General features: G+C 51.8%; 1 protein-coding gene across 1 annotated transcript; it reads left to right on the plus strand.

Annotated features, from left to right (window-relative positions):
* The first annotated feature begins 776 nt into the window (after window positions 1-776).
* Window positions 777-18,435, plus strand: RPIA (ribose 5-phosphate isomerase A). Its single transcript, XM_082282329.1, has 9 exons — window positions 777-1,061; window positions 6,810-6,870; window positions 8,923-8,978; window positions 12,773-12,832; window positions 13,704-13,768; window positions 14,102-14,170; window positions 14,672-14,813; window positions 15,307-15,406; window positions 17,236-18,435. Exons 1-9 carry the CDS (start codon window positions 879-881, stop codon window positions 17,331-17,333), a joined length of 834 nt encoding a protein of 277 aa, XP_082138455.1. The 5' UTR covers window positions 777-878; the 3' UTR covers window positions 17,334-18,435.
* Window positions 18,436-19,222: the final 787 nt, after the last annotated feature.

Genomic DNA, 19,222 nt, shown 5'->3' on the forward strand with positions numbered 1-19,222 from the left:
CAGAATTTAAAAAGAGAAGTCAGCGGCAGCTTTTCTGTTGTGCAAATAAAAAGATTGTTCTCTACGAATTGTGGCCTGACCTTGGAGCAAGCACCTGCAGTTCTCATCCACCTTTGTGGGATTGCAGCCTGGAGAGAAGCTGAGGTACCTGTGAATGGTCCTAATGTGTCTCACAGGAGTGAAAATGCCCATGTAGGGGGACTTCAAGGTTGCTCTGTCTCTCTAATTTGTTTCAGAAACAACTGAAGTCAACTCAAGGTAGAGGGAAAAACTATGGCAAATAGAAAAAGGCACGTGCTTCAGGACGGGAGACCTCCACGGGGTTTTGTCCCGACCCTCCTGCAGGGTGGGGTAAGGACTAAGTGCTAGTTGATAGATGCACTCAGAGAACCCGTGGCATATTTCATATCCATGTTGCTACTTTCGAGGGAGATCGCGCTACAAAGTTTGAGTGAAAGTCCAAGAAAGGCTCTTCCTCAAAACCTGTGGAAGCCCGGCCAGAGTTACAGTAACTCCCCGAGCTCAGTGCATTGCCTGGCCTCCTGCGGGGGCTCCCCCCGCCATCCTCCCTCTTCCCCCAGCACTTCCAGGCGGGACACCGCGCATCCCTCTGCTCTTTGCGGAAATGCCTCCGCCCTTCCAGCCCTGGCAAACCCGATCTCTCGGTACTTATACATGTATATACATCGATGCAACAAGTTGCTCCGGGGACTGTCGGGCATTGTGGGAGCTGTAGTTCGCCGCTCGCAGCACTACAAGTCCCAGCCTTCCGGCGGAGAAGAAGGAGGAGGAGGCGGAGGCGGAGGAGGAGAGGGAGCCGGCACGGCCCAGGCCTGCAGCCCGTGAGGAAAAGCCCCCCGGGGGCGGGCCGCGCCGGCATGCGGCTCCCCGGCCGGCTCGCCCTGCTCCGCAGCACGCCCCTGGCTGCCCGGCCGCCGGGGAGGGTCCGAACGGGGCGGGCGGCGGCGCGGCGCGGCTTCTCCCGCGGGCGGCTCGGCGGCACCATGGCAGAGGAGGCCAAGAAACGGGCCGCCTTCGCCGCCGTGGACAAGCACGTCCAGGTGAGGCAGCCCGGGGTGCTGCGGGGCGCGGGGGGCTCTGAGCCCAGGTGCGCGGAGCGGCCGCGGGGTGCGCGGAGCCTCCGGGAGCACGGACGGACCCGGAGTGCGCGGAGGGGCTCCGGGGTGCAGGGACCCCCCAAAGCACAGAGAAGCTCCGGGGTGCAGGGACGCCCCAAAGCGTAGAGCGGCTGCAGGGTGCTGGGGTCCCCCAATGCATGCAGTGGCCATGGAGTGCACGGAGCATCCAAGTGCACGGAGCGGCTCCGGGGTGCCGGGACAGGCTCTGGGGTGCCGGGAAACCCCAGTACACGGACCGGCTCCGGGGTGCCGGCGCAGGCTGTGGAGTGCCGGGACCCCCCAGTACACGGAGCGGCCATGGGGTGCACGGAGCTTCCCAGCGCATGGAGCGGCTCTGGAGTGCACGGAACCTCCAGTACCCAGAGAGATCCCGGAGTGCAGGGACAGGCTCGTGGGGTGCCGGGACCCTCCCAGTGCACGAGGGGCCACGGGGTGCGTGGAATTCCCCGGTGTACGGAGGGAGCTCGGGGTGCAGAGATCTCCTAATCCCCGGACGGAACTTGGGGTGCACGGAGCAGCTCTGGGGTGCAGAGACCCCCTAATGCATGGAGCGGACACAGGGTGTGCGGAGTCTCCAGAGGCACGGACGGGTCCCGGGCTGCGTGGAGCGGCTCCGGGCGCACGGACGGGCTCTGGGGTGCTGGGACTCTGAATGCACGAGGTAGCCGTGAGTTGCACGGAGTCCCCCGGTGCACGGACGACCCTGGTGTGCACGGAGCGACTCCGGGGTGTCGGGATTCCGCAAAGCACAGGGCGACCAGGGGTTGCAGGGACTCCCTAATTTAGGGGAGCGGCTACGGTGTGCACGGAGACTCCCGGGGCACGGACGGAGCTCGGGGTGCGCGGAGCGGCTCTGGGTGCAGGGACAAGTACTGGGGTGCCGGGACCCCCCCAGTGCACAGAGCGGCCACAGGGTGCACGGATTTTTCCAGTTCATGGAGCGGCTCTGGATTGCAGGGACAGGCTCTGGGGTGCCGGGACCCCCCAGTACACGGAGTGGCAGTGAAGTACACGGAGCTTCCCAGGGCATGGACAGGATCCGGGATGCACGGATCCTCCAGCACACAGAGTGGCTCTGGGGTGCCGGGACTCCCCGTGGCCGCTTCTGCCACGGGGTGTGCAGAGTCCCCCGGTGCACGGACGGACCCTGGGATGCATGGAGCGATTCTGGGGTGCAGGGACACCCTAAAGCACAGAGCGGCCGCGGACTCTCCCAGGGCACGGATGGACCCTGCGGTTCATGGAGCAGCTCCGGGTGCAGGGACAGGATTTGGGGTGCTGGGACCCTGCAATGCACAGAGGGGCCATGGGATACACGGAATCCCGGGTACATGGACGGACCCTGGGGTGCACGGAGCAACTCTAAAGTGCCGGGACCCCACAAAACACAGCGGCCAAGGGGTGCACAGAGCCTTCCAGTGCACAGACAGACCCAGGGGTGTGTGAGGCAGCTCCAGGTGCAGGGACAGGCTGTGGGGTGCCAGGACTCCCAAGTGCATGGAATGGCCATGGGTTGTATGGAACTTTCCAGGGCGTGATGGGCTTCAGGTGGCACAGACTTCTGCAGTGCACAGAGCAGCCCCGAGGTTCATGGTTGCAGTGGGGGGCACTGAGAATACACCCTCCACTCGGAGCACAGACAGTTCTGGGTGCAAAGAGGGACCCTGGGTGCACAGATGGGTCCTGCTGAGCCTCTTTCTCCTTCACTTTGGACTTCACTCCTTTAGCTGGGAAGAAGGAAGAAAACTGCTTTTCCTTCCCCAGTGTGTGCCTCCCTGGCAGCAGCTCCATGCCTCGTCCAGCTCAGCACTGTGTACGCCGAATCTGGGGTAATGTCTTGCACCTCCAAACTTCCACTGTGCACCCTGCTGTGAGCTGGGCTGTGGTGGGAGTTCAGGCTAATGCCATGTCCTGCTCCTTTCTCCAAGTCCGGGATGTGCTGCTGCTGCACCCTATTTCTGACCACCCAAGCAAGGAACAACAGCCTCTGACCAGGGGTTCTGTCTTGTCCTCTGCAGGGGGGGAAATGCAGCCAGGGGCTTGAATCAACCCTTTCAGTGTCAGATAGGGCTGGAGCTTCTTGAAGTTTGGCACAGCCTGATCACAAGCGTTTGGAAGAGCAACGGTTACAGTCACGCAGGGGTTTATCGCAGTGTTTGCTGTGCCAGCCCTTTCGCAACAGCAGTGGTGAAATCGGGGTGAGAAGTTGCTGTTAAGAAAGTAGATATTAGCAGTTAGGGGAGAAAAAAAAATCCCTTTCCCTTCCTGCTCCCCCCTTGCTGGGTTAGTGTTTTGATGTTCAGTTGCTGATGGCTTCCCTTATGTCCCATGAAAGTTTGGCTTGTTCTGCAGCCCCTTTCCTAGGAGCAGTCTGTACCTGCCTGAGAGAGCACAGCCACATGCTGCCTGAGACCCACCACCTGCCTGGCCACCACGACCAAAAGTCTGTGAGATGGGGGAGCCTGGGGGCTCTGGCAGTTCCATAAAAATCCCCTTTCTTACCCAAGGCAAGCCCAAAATTGTGCATTGAGGGTTTGTGGGAGGAAGGACTTGTCTCACAAGGTGTAGAGCCAAGACACCACTGTTGCTGTGAGTTACCATAACTGGCTGCTCCTTTGATTTGGGGTAAAATCAGTACTTTTGAACTTTTATAGTGAAATAGCTGGCTTTTATGCTATTTTGTGGCCAGGCAAACTTAGGATAATGTTTCTGGCTGTGTCCCAGCTGACTAAAGTTCAATGTCCAGCTTGTGATACTGTTTAAATAAATTAGGCAGTGTCTGGGGTATTATGCTCGTGCAAGTTGGCTTCAAGGAGCAAGAAGCAGCTCAGAGTCACTGCCCAAGAGCTGAATGGTCTCAGCTGTCAGTTTGTACTGTCGGAGGGCAGCTGCTGTTTGTAATGGATATGTTCTTGTTTGCTCATTAGAGCTCTCTGGAGGGAGGAGGGTTATCTCTAAAAGCAAAGCTAAGGCTTCCCTTGCACAGCAGGGATGTGTGGGAGACACCACTGGCTTCAGGGGTTGGTTCTGCTGGACAAATCGCTTTTGCTTAACTCTGCCATAAATCCATGGCACTGGGGGCTTGGGACTGGTACTGGGTGAGGCTCCTTGCTTGGTGTCCTCCTTCACACCCACCCCTGCCTGTGCCAGCACAGGAGCTCCTTGTGTGGCAGATGCACACCTACAGGTGGGAGGGGGGATTAGGAGAGGAGAACTTGTTTCTCCTTTTTTTTTTTTTTTTTTTTTTTATTTAAAGCTAGATTGGTGTGTTTACCCACAGCACTTGTCCCCAGGCAGCTGCAGAAGCAGAGTTCCCCAGTCCTGGAGTGGACACTGAGGTGACCAGCCTCAGAGGCCGTGCACTGTGGGGCTGTGACAGCTTGGGGCAGCGGGGCTGGCACAGGGCTTGGGGTTTTAGAGCTGTAAGCTGCTTGGGGAGAGCTGGCTTTGCGTTTATACAACACCTCTGAAGGCGGGCCCTGTGAACATCTCTGTTAGCAATGAAAATACAGGTGGGAGCGCTATGTCCTGCTGCCCCAGAGAGGACTGAGCAAACTTTAGGCTTTGCTCTGTATTTATCTACTACTTTTAGCTGGAGCTCTTTGCTCTGTAACCTTGTAAACTTAGGTTGGACTGGCCAGTCGCTGTGTGCTGCTGATACTGCTCCATGTGTGCTGCCATGTTGGCTTCTGTAATGCTGGGCAGTGTCTTTAGGCCCTTGGGCTGGCTGAGAAAGTGCTGTGGTCACTGCCCACTTCACCCATACGTGGGTCCTCAGCTGTGCTGTTGCTCAGTGCCTTGGTTTTGTTTGGTGGGCTTTTGGTAAACGACCTGAAACGTGATTTTTTTTGTATGAGGTGCCGCTCCTCAGTGCTCTGCTTCTTACCAGTGTTCGCCCTGCCCCTGTTTTTAAAAGTGGATGTTTTATGGTTGGTTTTGCCCCTGGTCTGGCTGGGGTTGGAGCTGAGGAGGGAGAGGTGGGAGCCATGGTAAGGCAGGGGCTGTGACAACACCAGTTTAGACTGACTTAAAGTGCTACTTCACCTCTAATCACTGATAAATGGATAGGCTGGGACCCTTGTGAGCTCTTTCTGCTTCATTATAGTGAAGTGGCTGATGCTGAGGCTTTCCCCATCCCTTTAGGGTACCCAGCTGCTCCAAGAAAGTGTCCCACCCTACAGAAATGAGGGCAAAGAGACGAAACTGCCTCTTCCCGGGTTGAAACAAGTCTTTTGGGAACACTGGTACTGCCCATGTCCTGCCAGCCTCTGCACAGCTTTGCTTGCCCCTTCCTTGGCTGGCCTTGCCTGGCTCTGCCTGCTGGGTGGGTGACACTGAGAAACCTCAGGAGCTGTTGGGTTTCTGCTGGCCACGTTGCAGGTGTGCAGCAGTGACCTGTTGCTCTCCCTAGCTTTTGCAGAGTCACCATGGTTAGTGAGGGCTGGGATGTAAGCTGAGCCTCTGGTTTTGGAGAACTTCTGTTTTCTTTAAGCTTTTAACCTGCAGAAGCAAGAGAAATGACTAATCCCAGCGGAGTGTGACATGTCTTCAGCTGCACCTTTCCAGGTGAACTTGCGTGACAGAAAGATTTTAGCTGGTTGAAGTGCTGCAGGTGTGGCTTTTTCCACAGCTGCTGAACTCTGGATTTGCTGCACATGAGGAAAGAGCTCCAGATCTGTCTAATATCCAAGAGATAATGCACAAAAGCTCTGTGCCTGCATCTCTGGTTGTCTTCAAGTCTTCCTCATCTGAAGTCTCTGTGGTGATACTGGGCCTCTTTAAGTCAATTTAAGCTTTGGATCCCATCCAAAGAAAATGAAGTACACTGAAAATGGGGAGTGCAGAAGGCTGCAGGTCACTTACAGGGGGTGGGAAACTGAGTTGATGATAAACAGAGACTGACATGGCAGAGAAGATGTCTTACAGAAGTAACACAAGTGCACCCATCCACCCCCAGCCTGCAGCACCTTTTAGGAGTGTATCTGTGTTATGGGTGACAGGGCAGTCATCCTTCTTAAGCCAGACAATATGCAGAGAAAGGTCAGGATGGAGCTGTGGTTAAAATTTCGTCCTCTTCAGCACATGCTGCCAGGCTCACCCACCTTCCAAGTTTTGCTGGACTCTCCTATAGGCAGTTTTACACTCTGTTTTGGAAAACATTTTTTATTATTCACAGGAACAGCTGCTGTGCTCTCTGCTTTGGCTGCTGGTGCATCTGTGCTGTTTACTAACGATATGGTTGGCAGCAAACCCAGCCTTTTACTGTGTGGCTTCCTTGGGAGATTTTATCTTGAGGCTGTTTCCCCTTCTTCCTCTGTGGTATTGTCTGAAATTCACAGCTTTCCGGCAGGAGAGCTTTCATGGAATGCCAGCAACCACCAGTGAGTGTGTTTGGAACACCCTGAGATCGGACCGTGCTGGTAATTAGCAAGCACATGTCCCTTAATGAGAGGGAGAGTTGATTAAAATCCCTTGGCTGCACACCATGGCCATGCCCTCGCTGGCACAGTGTGTTCCCTTCCTTGCCTGTGGAGTGCTGAGATGTTGTGTCCACGTGCATCCCTGGACAAGGCTCCTCTTGCATGTGTTTATAATGCCAATTTTACTGGGGAAAGTGGACAATCTGGAGGCTCCAGTAACAGCATTGCTCTGTCTCTCTTTGATTTGCAGAACAATCAAGTTCTTGGGATCGGAAGTGGATCTACGATTGTACATGCGGTGCAACGATTAGGTACGGTCCTAATCCCCTTCCTGTCCCTCCCACCACAAAAAGTCCCTTTTTCCATCTGCCCCAACTACTTAAAAAGCACCCTACATCACCTGCATGCTGACATAAAGCTGATGCCTCAGGTCTATTCACTGACTGCTATGTCCTGTTTGAAGCTGAAGGTTAAAACTGGGTGTTGGGCTCCAAATTTATTGCCTGAGAGTCCTGAGGAGGTAATGATTTGCCACCTGTTCTCCCCACACAGCCAGGAAAAGCTCTCCACTGGCACCCACCACAAACTGGAGCTGAGCTCCTTGGTCTGGTTCCAGCTTTGCCCAGCTCTGCCCAGTGCTGACTTGCTGTGTGGCTCAGGGCCATGCAGCTGCTCTGCTTCCTTTAACCCGTTTGCCTGTGGCTCCTTTTGCTCCACACATCCACGTGATTCACACTGAGGGCCCTGCTGAGGTGTAATGAAAATGAGGAATGTGAAATCCTGCTGGATTTTATTTATGTACCCCACAGCCAGGTTTACCTGCTTGCTCCAGGTGCAGGGGTTTGCTCAGGGCGTGATTGAGAAAATTTCAGCAAAATATTCAAGTGAGGCAAATGCGGTTTTGCAAAGTGAGTGTGAGGGTAATTATTGTCACGCCTCATTACAGAGGGTGCAGAAGTTTAAAGTTCCTTTGCAGGGCTCTCTCAGCCCTAGATCTGTGTGTGGAGGTGCTGAACTTTGAATGTCCTTGCATGCAGAGCAGCTGTGGGGGCCATGGTAGGTTGGGAGTGCAGGATCAGCCCTGTTGTCCTTGGGGGCCTTGCTTGGATACAGAGGAGGAATCACAGAATCATTAAGGTTGGAAAAGACCTCCAGGATCCTCAAATCCGATGCAGCACCATCATGTTCACCACCAAACCACACCCCAAGTGCTACATCTGCACTTCCAGGTATGAAGATTCCACCACTTCCCTGGGCAGCACAGTTCAGTGTGTCCTACCTGGGTGGCTCTGCCTGTCTGGGGAGTCCCCTGGTGACCTCTAGCTCCCTCAGGCAAAGCTGTCCTGCAGCCCAGAGCAGGCTGAGTTCTGATCACAGCCCAGCCCTTCACTGTGCAGGGACATGGCAGGGCTGGGGCTGCCCCTTGGCACCCATCTGGCCCCACACTGTGTGTGTGATGCACTTCATTGTCTGGGAGCTGCTGTTCAGCCTTCTGGGCTTGGCTCAGTACTGCAACCACTCCCTCCTTGAGCACAGAATCAGTCTCTAAATAAATGGCTATTGTATTTGAAGAGGAGTGGCTGTTCCAGGCTGCAGATTCTGGCTTTTCATGTCTCCTGACTGCTTTAGAACTGGGATGTGGCTTGTAACAACATCCAGCCTCATGGATTGCATGTTCCATCCTTCCAGCAGCAGTGCTACCTTGCAGCATGTAGCTCGTGTGCTTGCTCTGGTGCAGGAGCTCTTGCTGACTCTTGGGCTGTTGGCTTGTGCCTGAGTATTGTAATTATTAAAATAACATTTTGTCCATAATGATACCTTAGTAATAGATCTTAGTCATTTGAGGTTAGCCTGGGGGAGGAAATATTTCCTTCCATTTAATGGAATACTGTACTTTATTAGTCCTTTCCCTGCCATATATTTAAATGTTCTATAATAAATTAATGTGATGTCCCCAGGGCAACAAACCAGCAAACCTTTCAGACAGCTGCTGGAGCTCTGTGTTTACATGGAGAGCAGCAAAATCCTGTCTAATGGAGTGAGAGAGGGGATGGGGCCGATTTCCCAGGTGAGGATTTGCTGATGGGCTCCTCTGCTGCTGGAGACATAAAGGTTAATGGCTCATGGTGGCTTGGGCTGGGCCAGAGTGGGTGTTTAAACATTTCTGACTGTTGAAACTGAGCCTCAGCCTATGGAGAGTGACACCTGTTTGCATTTCGAGCGTGACTGAGTTATTTGCAAGCCAAGCAAGTAATTGCAGTGAATCAGAGGGGCTGCTCTGAACTGAGGTTTTTCAAAGTGAAAGTTGCTGTGTTTTTACCTTGTGCAATGAACAAACCAAGGCTTCTGCTTTTTTCCTGCAGCTGAGCGAGTTAAGGAGGAGAACCTGGCAATTGTCTGCATCCCTACATCTTTTCAGGTAAGTGCTTTCCTCCTTTGCTTCCTGCCAGTCCAGACACTCCTGCAGGGGATCTTCCCTGGGCTGTGGGAGGCCACCTTGCCTCTCTGTGGTTCACAGTGGTGTGAATTAACCAAAACCACCAGTGAAAGCAGACGTGGTGCAGCCCTGCAGATAGACCTCACAAAGAAGGTGATGGTGCTGTGTTAGCCTTACCTGAGCTCAGGGCTGGGAAGTATATTTTGAGCCAGTGTGGTAAGGCTGGTTGTGTCAGGGTTGGTGCGGGGCTTTCTCTGGATCCCAGTTGTGGGAAAATGCTGCTTAGTGGTGAACCAGACTCGTAGTGCAAAGCTCACTGGAGACACTTTGTCTCCTTGGAGTCTGTATCAGCCCTGACAGCTGTAAAGAATAATAGCAAGCTCTTGTGTTTTCAGAGGGAACTTCAAGCGCATCAGCTGGATTCGATAAGAAATTGCAGAAGAGAAATTGGCTTAACCTCTTGTTTGCTGTGCAGCCTTTGAAGGAATTGGTTCATACCAAGCTAGATGCTGAGGGGGCTGGAGGGAGAGGGAGAACCTGGCTTGGTGGTGGAATACAGAGCTGCTGGGGAAGCTTCTGAGCATCTCCCATGCCTTTGACAATTGGCTTTGGTCTCTTTGCCTCTGTTCCCTCCCTCTGGGCAGGGAGAGGTGACGTGATGGGGATCACCTGAGGGTTTTTCAAGGCTGGGTGGCAATACTGAATTGGGCATGTGTCCTTCTCATGGTCCTGGTGTGGACCTGGGGACTGTACTTTTGTCACAACCTTGTCACCATGAGGACAGTCAGGCAGCATGGCAGGTGGGGCAGAGCCTGTCCTGTGAGGTTTTCAGGGACTGGGTGGGTAAAGCCCTGAGCAACCTTGGAGCTGACCCTACTTTGACCTGGAGGTTGGATAGAGACCAACCTGAATTATCCTAAAATCTTAGGAAAATTTAACATCCTCTTGCCCTGCAGTTGTTTAAGTGTGGGGGTGACAGGGCTCTCTCTTCCTAGCTGTTGCAAACAGCCAGTAGCCAGCTGGGGTATAATGCAAGGTGCTGCAAAGGCCAGAAAGTGAAAAAAGATAAAAAATTAACCTATATCAGTACTTCCATTGCTTATATAGACTGTGGTGAGAGTCTGTCTTTGATCTGTCTAAAATGATTCCCATCCTGAAATGCCATGTCCCCTTTGAATCTAGGAGAAGTGCTCTGAGTTCAGTCATTAGTTCTTAAAGAAAATATTGATGAAGCTCTTGTAGTGAGCATGGGCTGGAGCCTGTCCTGCCTTGAAATGTTGTCATAGTTCATTTAACATCACCGAGTTTCTTACCAGTAAAACAAAAAGGTTGCTGTTAAAGGGAAGAGAGAGATCATACACTTGCAGGAGCCAAAATTCCCAACACAGGGCTGCCTTGTATCTTTTGCAGTCTCTTAGACCTCAACCAGGTCTGAGTGGCGTGTTCCCGGGCCAGCAAAACAGCATTTTATTTTCACTATGCACAGGTGTAGATGGCTGCCTGAGGTCACTGGCAAGGAAGAGTTGGTTTCAGTGGGCTTTTATACTCCTCCCTTCCCTGTTGTCAGGTCATTAATCCAACACCATGAGTAAAGCTAGATCAGGGTAAGTATCTGTCCCCTGGCGTTTGCGTTGTCTCTTTTCACCAGGCCATGTGCCGAGAGTCCCACGGAGTGGGACTGTTCCTGCCAAGTGCTGTGCAGTTACCACCACTTTCCCCTCAGTTATGGGAGATCTGCTTTTGGTTCCCACTGCTCCCATTGCCTTGCAAGCAGAGCCTGGAGAGAGCCAAGCCACCTCGTTGCCACACCGCTGACTCTAAGCCTGTTCAGGGTCTGGTCTGCATGTGCAGCACAGTGTTTCTCAATGCTTTCCATTTCCCAGATCCCTGAAATCGCCTTACGTGGGCACCATGTGATGAATGCCAACCCACTGATTTTTATTCCTTACATTTTGTGGGTCCTTAGGGCCCCACAGCTCATGGGTGTTAAAACTGCATGCTATGAAATGCCATGATAAACCATTCAAGTCATATCTCATTGCCAGGAGTGCCACCTGCTAATTCTAATGTTTCTGGGCTGCCAATACCTGTGGCTGATGCACTGTGTTAGTGGGTAGAATTCAGGGGAATCAGCTGATCCAGGCTATTGCACTGGGGTTTCTTGGTCTAGCTGCAGCCTGGTAGCAAGTTTGGACTCGAGCAGAGTCTGTGCAAGGAGGGAATATCGCTCAAATGATGATTCGTAACATAGAAAATTCAACCAGTTAGAGATTCTGCAGATGACACCAAGCTGGGTGGGAGTGTTGATCTGCTGGAGGGCAGGAAGGCTCTGTAGGGGATCTGGACAGGCTGGATGGATGGACCAAGGCCAGTGGTCTGAGGTTCAGCAAGGACAAGTGCTGGGTCTGCACTTTGGCCACAACAGTCTCCTGCAGAACTCCAGGCTGTGGGCTGAGTGGCTGAAAAGTGGCCAAGCAGAAAAGGACCTGGGGGTGCTGATCAATAGTGGCTGAACATGAGCCAAGCAAGATGTGCCCAGGTGGGCAAGGCCAACGGCCCCTGCCTGTGTCAGCAATAATGTGGCTGCAGGACCAGGGCAGTGATTGTCCCCTTGTGCTGGGCACTGGTGAGGTCACACCTTGAGTCCTGTGTCCAGTTCTGGGCCCCTCAGGACAAGAAAGCCACTGAGGGGCTGGAGTGTGTCCAGAGAAGGGAGCAGAGCTGGGGAAGGGTCTGGAGCACAGGTGTGATAAGGAGCTGGGGGGGCTCAGTCTGGAGAAGAGGAGGCTCAGGGGGAACCTTACTGCTCTCTACAGCTCCCTGACAGGAGGGTGCAGCCACGTGGGGGTTGGTCTCTTCTTCCAAGCAGCAAATAACAGGACAAGAGGAAATGGCCCCATGTTGTGCCAGGAGAGTTTAGATTGGACATTAAGGAAACTGAGAAGGTGGTCGAGCACTGAACAGGCTGCCCAGGGCAGTGGTGGAGTCATCATCCCTGCAGGGATGTAAAAGACATGTGGCACTTGGGAACCTGGTGGCCTGGGCAGTGCTGGGTTAATGGCTGGACTTCATGTTACTAAATCTGCCTAGACAATTCTGTGACTCCCTGTTTAAGCTGAGGGACTGAGCCAAGGGCAGCTCTGGGTGCCCTGTGCTGTGTTACCACTAGAGGGAAACACACGGCCACTGCAGGAAACTTAGATCGGAGCCACCAAGTAGCTGTTTCAGCAGCTTCCCACACTTTTCCCACGAGTTATGCTTTTGTTTGTTTATTTTTTAGTTTATTTCCAATATGAAAAATATTTTCTTTGTTAGTTCCACATTTCTGTGGTGTAAATATTTAATTTTCTTTGTCCCATTTTTCAACTGAAGGAGATAAGAAGGGCTGGATGGGTGTGAGGGAGAATGACGTCCAAGCTGAAACAACGTAGGATTTAAAATTCCACATCTGCTTGATGCAAGTGATTCCCACCAAGCTGATGAGGCCTCCTGCTATTTAGTATGGAGAGACCCAAACCCAGGAGTCCTGTTGCACCGTCTGAGCATTTTAGTTTAAATCAGCAGCAGGATTTCCTTTTGATTAAACTGCTCTGGTGTGGAAACATCAATTTCTCCTTGCTGTGTGTTCCCACTGCAGCCTCTCCACCAGCTCAGAGTGGAGCAGTGGAGCTCTCCCAGGGAGGCTCCGTCCTTGCTGCAGCTAGAGAGTGACACCATGAGTCTGTTTTCCTTTCCTGCCACTGGTAACTGGTGTTTGTTGTCTTCTTGGTGCACAGGCCCGTCAGCTGATCCTGCAGAACGGCTTAACACTGAGTGACTTGGACCGAAATCCAGAGGTAAGTGGGACCATGGAGCTGAGACCTCACCTGACCTTCCTCTCAGCTGGTCATTCAGAAAGTGTACAGGCTCCTTTGTCCTCCCCTGAGGCTGAGTTTGGGCAGCCACACTGCAGAACAGGAGTGAGAATTTGAGTTAGGACAACAGGAAATGGCCTCAAGTTTTGCTACAGGAGGTTTAGACTGGATATTAGGAAAAATTTCTTCACTGAAAGGTTGGTCAAGCACTGGAACAGGCTGTCCAGGGCAGTGGTGGAATCAGCATCCCTGGAAGTGTTCAAAAAACATGTAGATGTGATGCTTAGGGACATGGTTTAGTGGGGATCTGGCAGGGTTTGTTGAGTGGTTGGACTCAATGATCTTAGAGGCCTTTTCTAACCTTAATGATTCTATGATTTTAACAGGTTTAGTTTATTTTTCCTCCAAGTTCTCTCCTAGTTCTTGTCCTTTTAGATGGCAAGAAGGCTGCTTGGTTTTGTTGCCTCCAGGTGCTTGGCATCTCTTCCAAGATGAGGCCTGAGGCAGGGGGATGCTGCTGAACTGTCAAAGATTTTTCCTAGGAAAACTCTGCACGCTGGTCCTTAAATGACACCAGAGGATAAGGAGATGTGCCTTTCAGGCCAGCAGTTGGTTTGGGTTTCTCTTCCTCCTGCTTTCACATGCCTGTGGTTTTTAGAGGGGCTTGGGTGGTCTCAGGGTATCCTTGGGTGGTCCATCAGACACTCTGCTCAGGCTGTCACCAAGGTGCTCCCTGCTCTGGTGACATTTGTGACTGCTGCTTGGGACCCACCACCCCTGGAGCTGCACCAGGAGCAGGGCCTGGATGCTGCACAGGAGGGGTTTCCACACCAATTTTCTCCTCTTCCCACAGCTTGATGTTGCCATCGATGGAGCAGATGAGGTGGACTCTGACCTCAACCTTATCAAAGGTGGCGGGTGAGCCTTGCTGTCCATCTGTCTGTCTGTCCCAGTGCTGGTGGTGGGGGCTCTGAGCATCCTTGTGTGGCTGTGGGTGTCTCTGGGGTGGGCTGGAGAGGATCCTGTGCAGGGCTGTGCGTGCACCCATAAGGGGAGATGGCTCCTGGCCAAGGCTGCCAGGGACAAGGGGCACAAAGTGAGGGGTGAGGATAAGGAGGATAAGGTGTGGGGCAATGCCAGCACCAAAACCAGCAAGAACATGATGGAGAGGACTGGAGTTCAAGGCCATTAGGCACAGTGGGGAGCAGTCTGATGTTTTCTGGTTTTGTCTTTATTTTTTCCCCCTTGCAGTGGCTGCTTGACACAGGAGAAGATAGTTGCAGGATTTGCAAAGTGCTTCATTGTTATTGCTGATTACAGGTGAAGATATTACTGTTCATTATACCTTTTTCCTCCATGGGAGGTTTCAGATGGTGCTGTGTTAGGCCATTATTGTCATTGCAATGGTTACAGGAGAGCAGGAATGGGTGGAAATGAGCCTGGCTCCCAGTACTCCAGCAATTCAATTTATCTTTTTTTGCTTAATTTTTAACTCAGCAGGCCTGCTTGGGAGTCAGCAGAGCTTGTGGGGAAGTGGCAGTTCTGCTCTTTGAGCTCAGTGAGTGTCAGCATGGGATAAATTTTCCAGCCATGGGGCTGTGGAAAAAACAACTCTTGTTCTGCTTGTCCAAAACATGTCAAAACAGGGCTTGTGACTGGATAGAGCATCGTGTATGGCTCTTGCTGCAATGGGCACACATGGACTGACCCCGTGTCCTCCTGAGCCTTGTGCCTGAGGGGTTTTCAAAGGGCCTGGGGTGGCGTCAGTGGTGTCAGCAGTGTAATGTCCAACATTAATCCCACCTCAAACTGTGCCCTCAGGAAAAAATCTGACAACCTTGGGGAGCAGTGGAAGAAGGGGGTTCCCATCGAGGTCATCCCCATGGCTTATGTCCCTGTCACCAGAGCCCTGACCAAAAAATTCGGCGGTGTCGTGGAGCTGCGGATGGCTGTTAACAAAGCAGTGAGTGTCCCTGGCAGCCCTGCTTCCCCTGAGGAGCCGTCTGAACGTGGGCAAAGGGACCACCAGAGGTCTGGCCCTTCATCTAGTGAAACCTGGGCTTTCACTCCCACAAGTGGCATCTTGTGTAACTCCTCATTACTACAGTTACTCAGTTGGGTATTTAGGGGTTCAGGCTGCTCATTGAAAGCCTCTCTGGCCATGACCCCTGAAGAAACATCCCAGAGCAGGGAGCAGAGGGATTGCCAGCCTGGGTCTGACCTGCTGCTCTTGGGGCTGTTGGGGGGCTGCAGGGCAGTCTGTGCTGCCAAACAGGGCCCGAGGTAGGGATGATGGTTTCACTGACAGGTTTATTGTGGGGACTGCCCCAATTTACTTGAAGGATGACTCTAAATCACTGCAGCAGGGACAGCTGGTCCCAGTGAGGGCTGTGACAATCCCTGGCCGGGATCAGGAGACATGGGGCTTATGTCATGACAACTGGGTTTGCTTCCAGGGCCCTGTGGTGACAGACAATGGGAACTTCATCCTGGACTGGAAGTTTGACAAGGTTCATGAGTGGCGTGAAGTGAACAGCGCTATAAAAATGATACCAGGTGATGTCTGTGATTTTTTAAAAAACACAAAAGCTGGCTAAGGCTTGGTGTGTGACAAGTAACCTGGACTGTGGCAGCTCTCCCCTAGATATGAGGAAATGTAGTGTGTGTGTATTTGCTCTCCTCCTGCAGGTCCCTACATTTGTTTCTACTCAAGAGATAAGTCAGCTCAATTGGTACAACTGTGCCCATGTGGCTTTTTCATATGGTGGTGAAAACCTGGGGTGATCCTGGTTGATGTTGACACTGCTTCCCATTAGACACAACAGTCCTGTCCTCTTCCTTACTCTCCTTGTGCTCATTTATAGAGTGACTTTTAGTGGAAACACTGGTGGAGGGAGGGTTTGCACTGTGCTGTGGTATTTTCCAGAAGGTGCTTACAGCCCTGCATTCCATTCCCATTGGGAGGCCCTCCATGCTCACCTTGCTGTGAGGATAAAGTACCCAAGCTCTTGCTGGGCTCGAGTAGCAGTGCTGAGTGCTCTGCAAACAAAGCAGCCTCTCTGCAAGGACTCTGCTGAATGAGTTAGGACTCCTGCCTTGCATGAGACCTGCTGCCCAGGCCAGAGCTGCCTCTGGACCATCCAGGTCTGCCCAGGGTCACTGGATCTCTCTGAACTTCAGGGAAGCAGCATCTGGATGTCTCTCTGATTGTCTTGGCAAAGCCTGCCCCTGGAGTCCATAACACAGCTGCCTTCACTGACTGCTCGTGTGTTGCCAGAACATGCAGGAACAGGTTGCACAAACCCCAATGTCCCCACAAAGCAGCCATATATTGTCCTGGCTCCACAACTGAAACACCAGACCAGGCAGAGGCTGGGTGAAGAGTTCCCTCCATAGTTCTTATCACAGAATCACAGAATTGTTGGGGTTGCAAGGGATCTCTGGTGACCACTGCTGGTCTGGGCTGCCCCTGGTGCAGTGCTCCATATCCTAATCCACTTGCTGCCCTTGGCTGTACAAATGTCTCTATTATTGGAGCTGCTTCTGTGCAAGAGACAGACAGGGCCTGGTTACTCTGCACAGCAGGAACTTCTTCCCTGCATTGTTTTTGGTTTAGAAAGGAATGGTAAATGATGGGACCTGTTCCATCCTGTGGGCGTGGTCCCAGCACTGTTTGCTGCTCAGAAATGGATCTGCTAAGGGAAGAAGAGCTTCTTCCCCACCCAGAAGTGGATGAGCCTAAATGTGAGGCTGTTAAAGCCTAAATGCAGTGCCAGTAGAAGGGTTTTGGCCACCCTGTGCTTGTGGTAGCCCTTGTCCTCCATTTCTATCTGCCTTCCTGGCCTCTGGCTGTGTCTCAGTGATCACTGTGAAGTTAGGAGCACCCCATAATTAAATGCAGCCAAAAGTACATTTGTAAATGGGCTACAAATTGCAGAGGCAGTACCAGAGCTGCTGAATCTTAACATTTGAACAAGTGTTATCCAGGTGATCTCTTACAGGATAGTCTTTTAGATGAGTTTAAAGGCAAAGGAAGTAGTCCCTAATCCTGTGGGTGTCTGTAGCTTCCTCCTGCTCCCATGGGTCATCAGATGGTAGAAAATGCTTTTCTCATGATTGTGTTGGTGCAATAGTGGTGGCTGGGGCAGCATGAACGTCGGGGGAGCTTCAGGAGTTGTTTCTCAGTCTCTGGAGAGTTTTTGCTGGGAGTGGCTGCATGGCAAAGACTTCCCAGAAGCTCCCAGTTTGGCTGATACGGGTTGGACGCTTCTCCAAACCTCTGATGGAGGCACTGGTGGTTTTTATTGAGCATAAACCACAGGCAGAGCAGAGGACACGAGCGCAGGGGTGGCTCTGGCAGTAACCAGTGACCTCTCGTTCCGCAGGCGTGGTGGAGACGGGGCTGTTCGTCGACATGGCTGAGGTGGTGTATTTTGGGATGGAGGACGGCTCCGTCAGCGTGCGGGAGAAGCAGCCCTGCTGACAGGGCCCTGCCACGGGGACTCAGCTGTTGTGATGGTGCCAACCTGACGTTTTGCCTTAAGGAGCAGCGGCTGTCGCAGGAGACCCGCGGGAAAGCCCATCCGAATCCGCTGACGTGATACTGAATGTCTTTTTTAAAAAAACAAAAACAAAAACAAACAAATGAACAAACAAACAAAAAAAATAGATTCTATTTCTATATATATATTTTTACTTTACAGGAATGTTGTCTTTTTTTAATGAGTCGTTTCAATGAATTGCTTTAACGTTTTTATTTTGTTTTCTAAGAAATACTTACCAAAAACAGTACTCCCTGGTTTTGTGTTTGGAAGGTTTTTTTCTTTTTCTTGAAGAGAACTTGAACCCTTCTGGTTGCTCGTAGTGCTTAACGATGGAGGTCAGAAATACAATCCTAATGCATCATTCCTAACTGTCCTGGCTGGGAGGGTGATGTATGTCACAGGAGCACATCCAGTTGGGACCTGCTGATGCCTTATTTGGAACCTTTTTGGTTCAGTATTTTATGCCTTTTATTTTTCTATACCACTGTTTTTTAATAGTTCAGGATGTCTGGTTGTCCTCTGTGCACATGACAATTCTCTGAGCCTAGGGTGGTCTCTACATCCCCCTCTCTGGGACACTAATAAGGGCCTTTTCTGGGCTTCTGTATGGAGGAGACATTAATCCTTTGAGCCAAACTCTGCTCTCAGTTAATTCAGTACCTCTGATTAAAGTCTATCCTGTAGCTGGAGATGTTTGGGACTTTGTCCTTGTAGACCAAGAGCAGAACTGGGTGCTTGATGAAGTTTACAGGAGCATATTTTAGCAGCTTAGGGCAGTATGGAATAGTGTTCAGTGGCAAATGATCTGATTTGGAATGAAGGTTAATTATCGCCCCTCACAGCTGGTTGATTTGTGGAAGGATAGAGCAGAACGCACAGGAAAACGGAGTCTTCCTGCCTAAATTTTTCACGTGTAGCAGGAGAGAGACACTCGTTTAACATCTCATTTTTGGTGTATAGGTGCTTTGCATGGTTCTGATGTCGAAATGCAAGCCCTCTCCTTGTGTTTTAGACACTGAAATAAAGAGCTGTTATACCAGACTTTGTGGTAATTTTGTTCTCAAAGTAACTTATTTTGTGGATAATGGGGCAGATCATGGTCAGACCAACTTCTGCTAATTTCCCTCTTGCAAAAATCCCTCACTCAGGCCAAATCCACCCTTCTGCATTTGATTTCTTTTTGCTTAAGGTAAATGTGCTATTTAAAATTAACCAGATTGTCTGGTCAACACTTATCTGCAGTGCTTTCCTCAACAGACAGTCTTCAATTTGCACGTCTAAAACCTGTGCATCTAAATCCAGCTCTTGTACTGAGCAAACCGCCAGCAGCTTGCTGGAAACACTGGGATTTCTTTTCCCGCAAGCCTGGTGTTGCAGAAGCCATTTGCAAAGCCCTAGCCCTGGCCAGGGGCTGTTTTCAGATGCTTTTGGGCTCCTAATGTAATCCTGGATAAACAGAGAGCAATCGAGCACAGCTTTGTGCCCAAGTGCCTTCTCACTCAGCGTGCTGCTGGAAATGAGATTAGCGGGAGCGAGTGCTTCTGTTGACTCTCCTCTGTCTGAAATCAAACAGCTCCTTCTCAAAAAGCCAATAAACCCATTACTGCACCATTACTTTCTGGCCCTGGACCAGCTGTGATCTCATTCAGCTCTGTGCTTAGCAGGGGCTCCTTAGGTCTAAGCCTGAAGATGGGCAGGTCTGATTCCGGAGCTGCTCTGGGTACTTGGGGTGCAGGTTGATCTCATGGGGGCTTTTGCAGCAGATTCCCCTGCTGGGGTGGGACTTTGAGTGGGTCTTGGGCACAGTGTGCACTGTACCACACAGCTG

The sequence above is a fragment of the Coloeus monedula genome (assembly GCF_965178545.1).
Source record: "Coloeus monedula genome assembly, chromosome: 5".
Classification (NCBI taxonomy): Eukaryota; Metazoa; Chordata; class Aves; order Passeriformes; family Corvidae; genus Coloeus; species Coloeus monedula.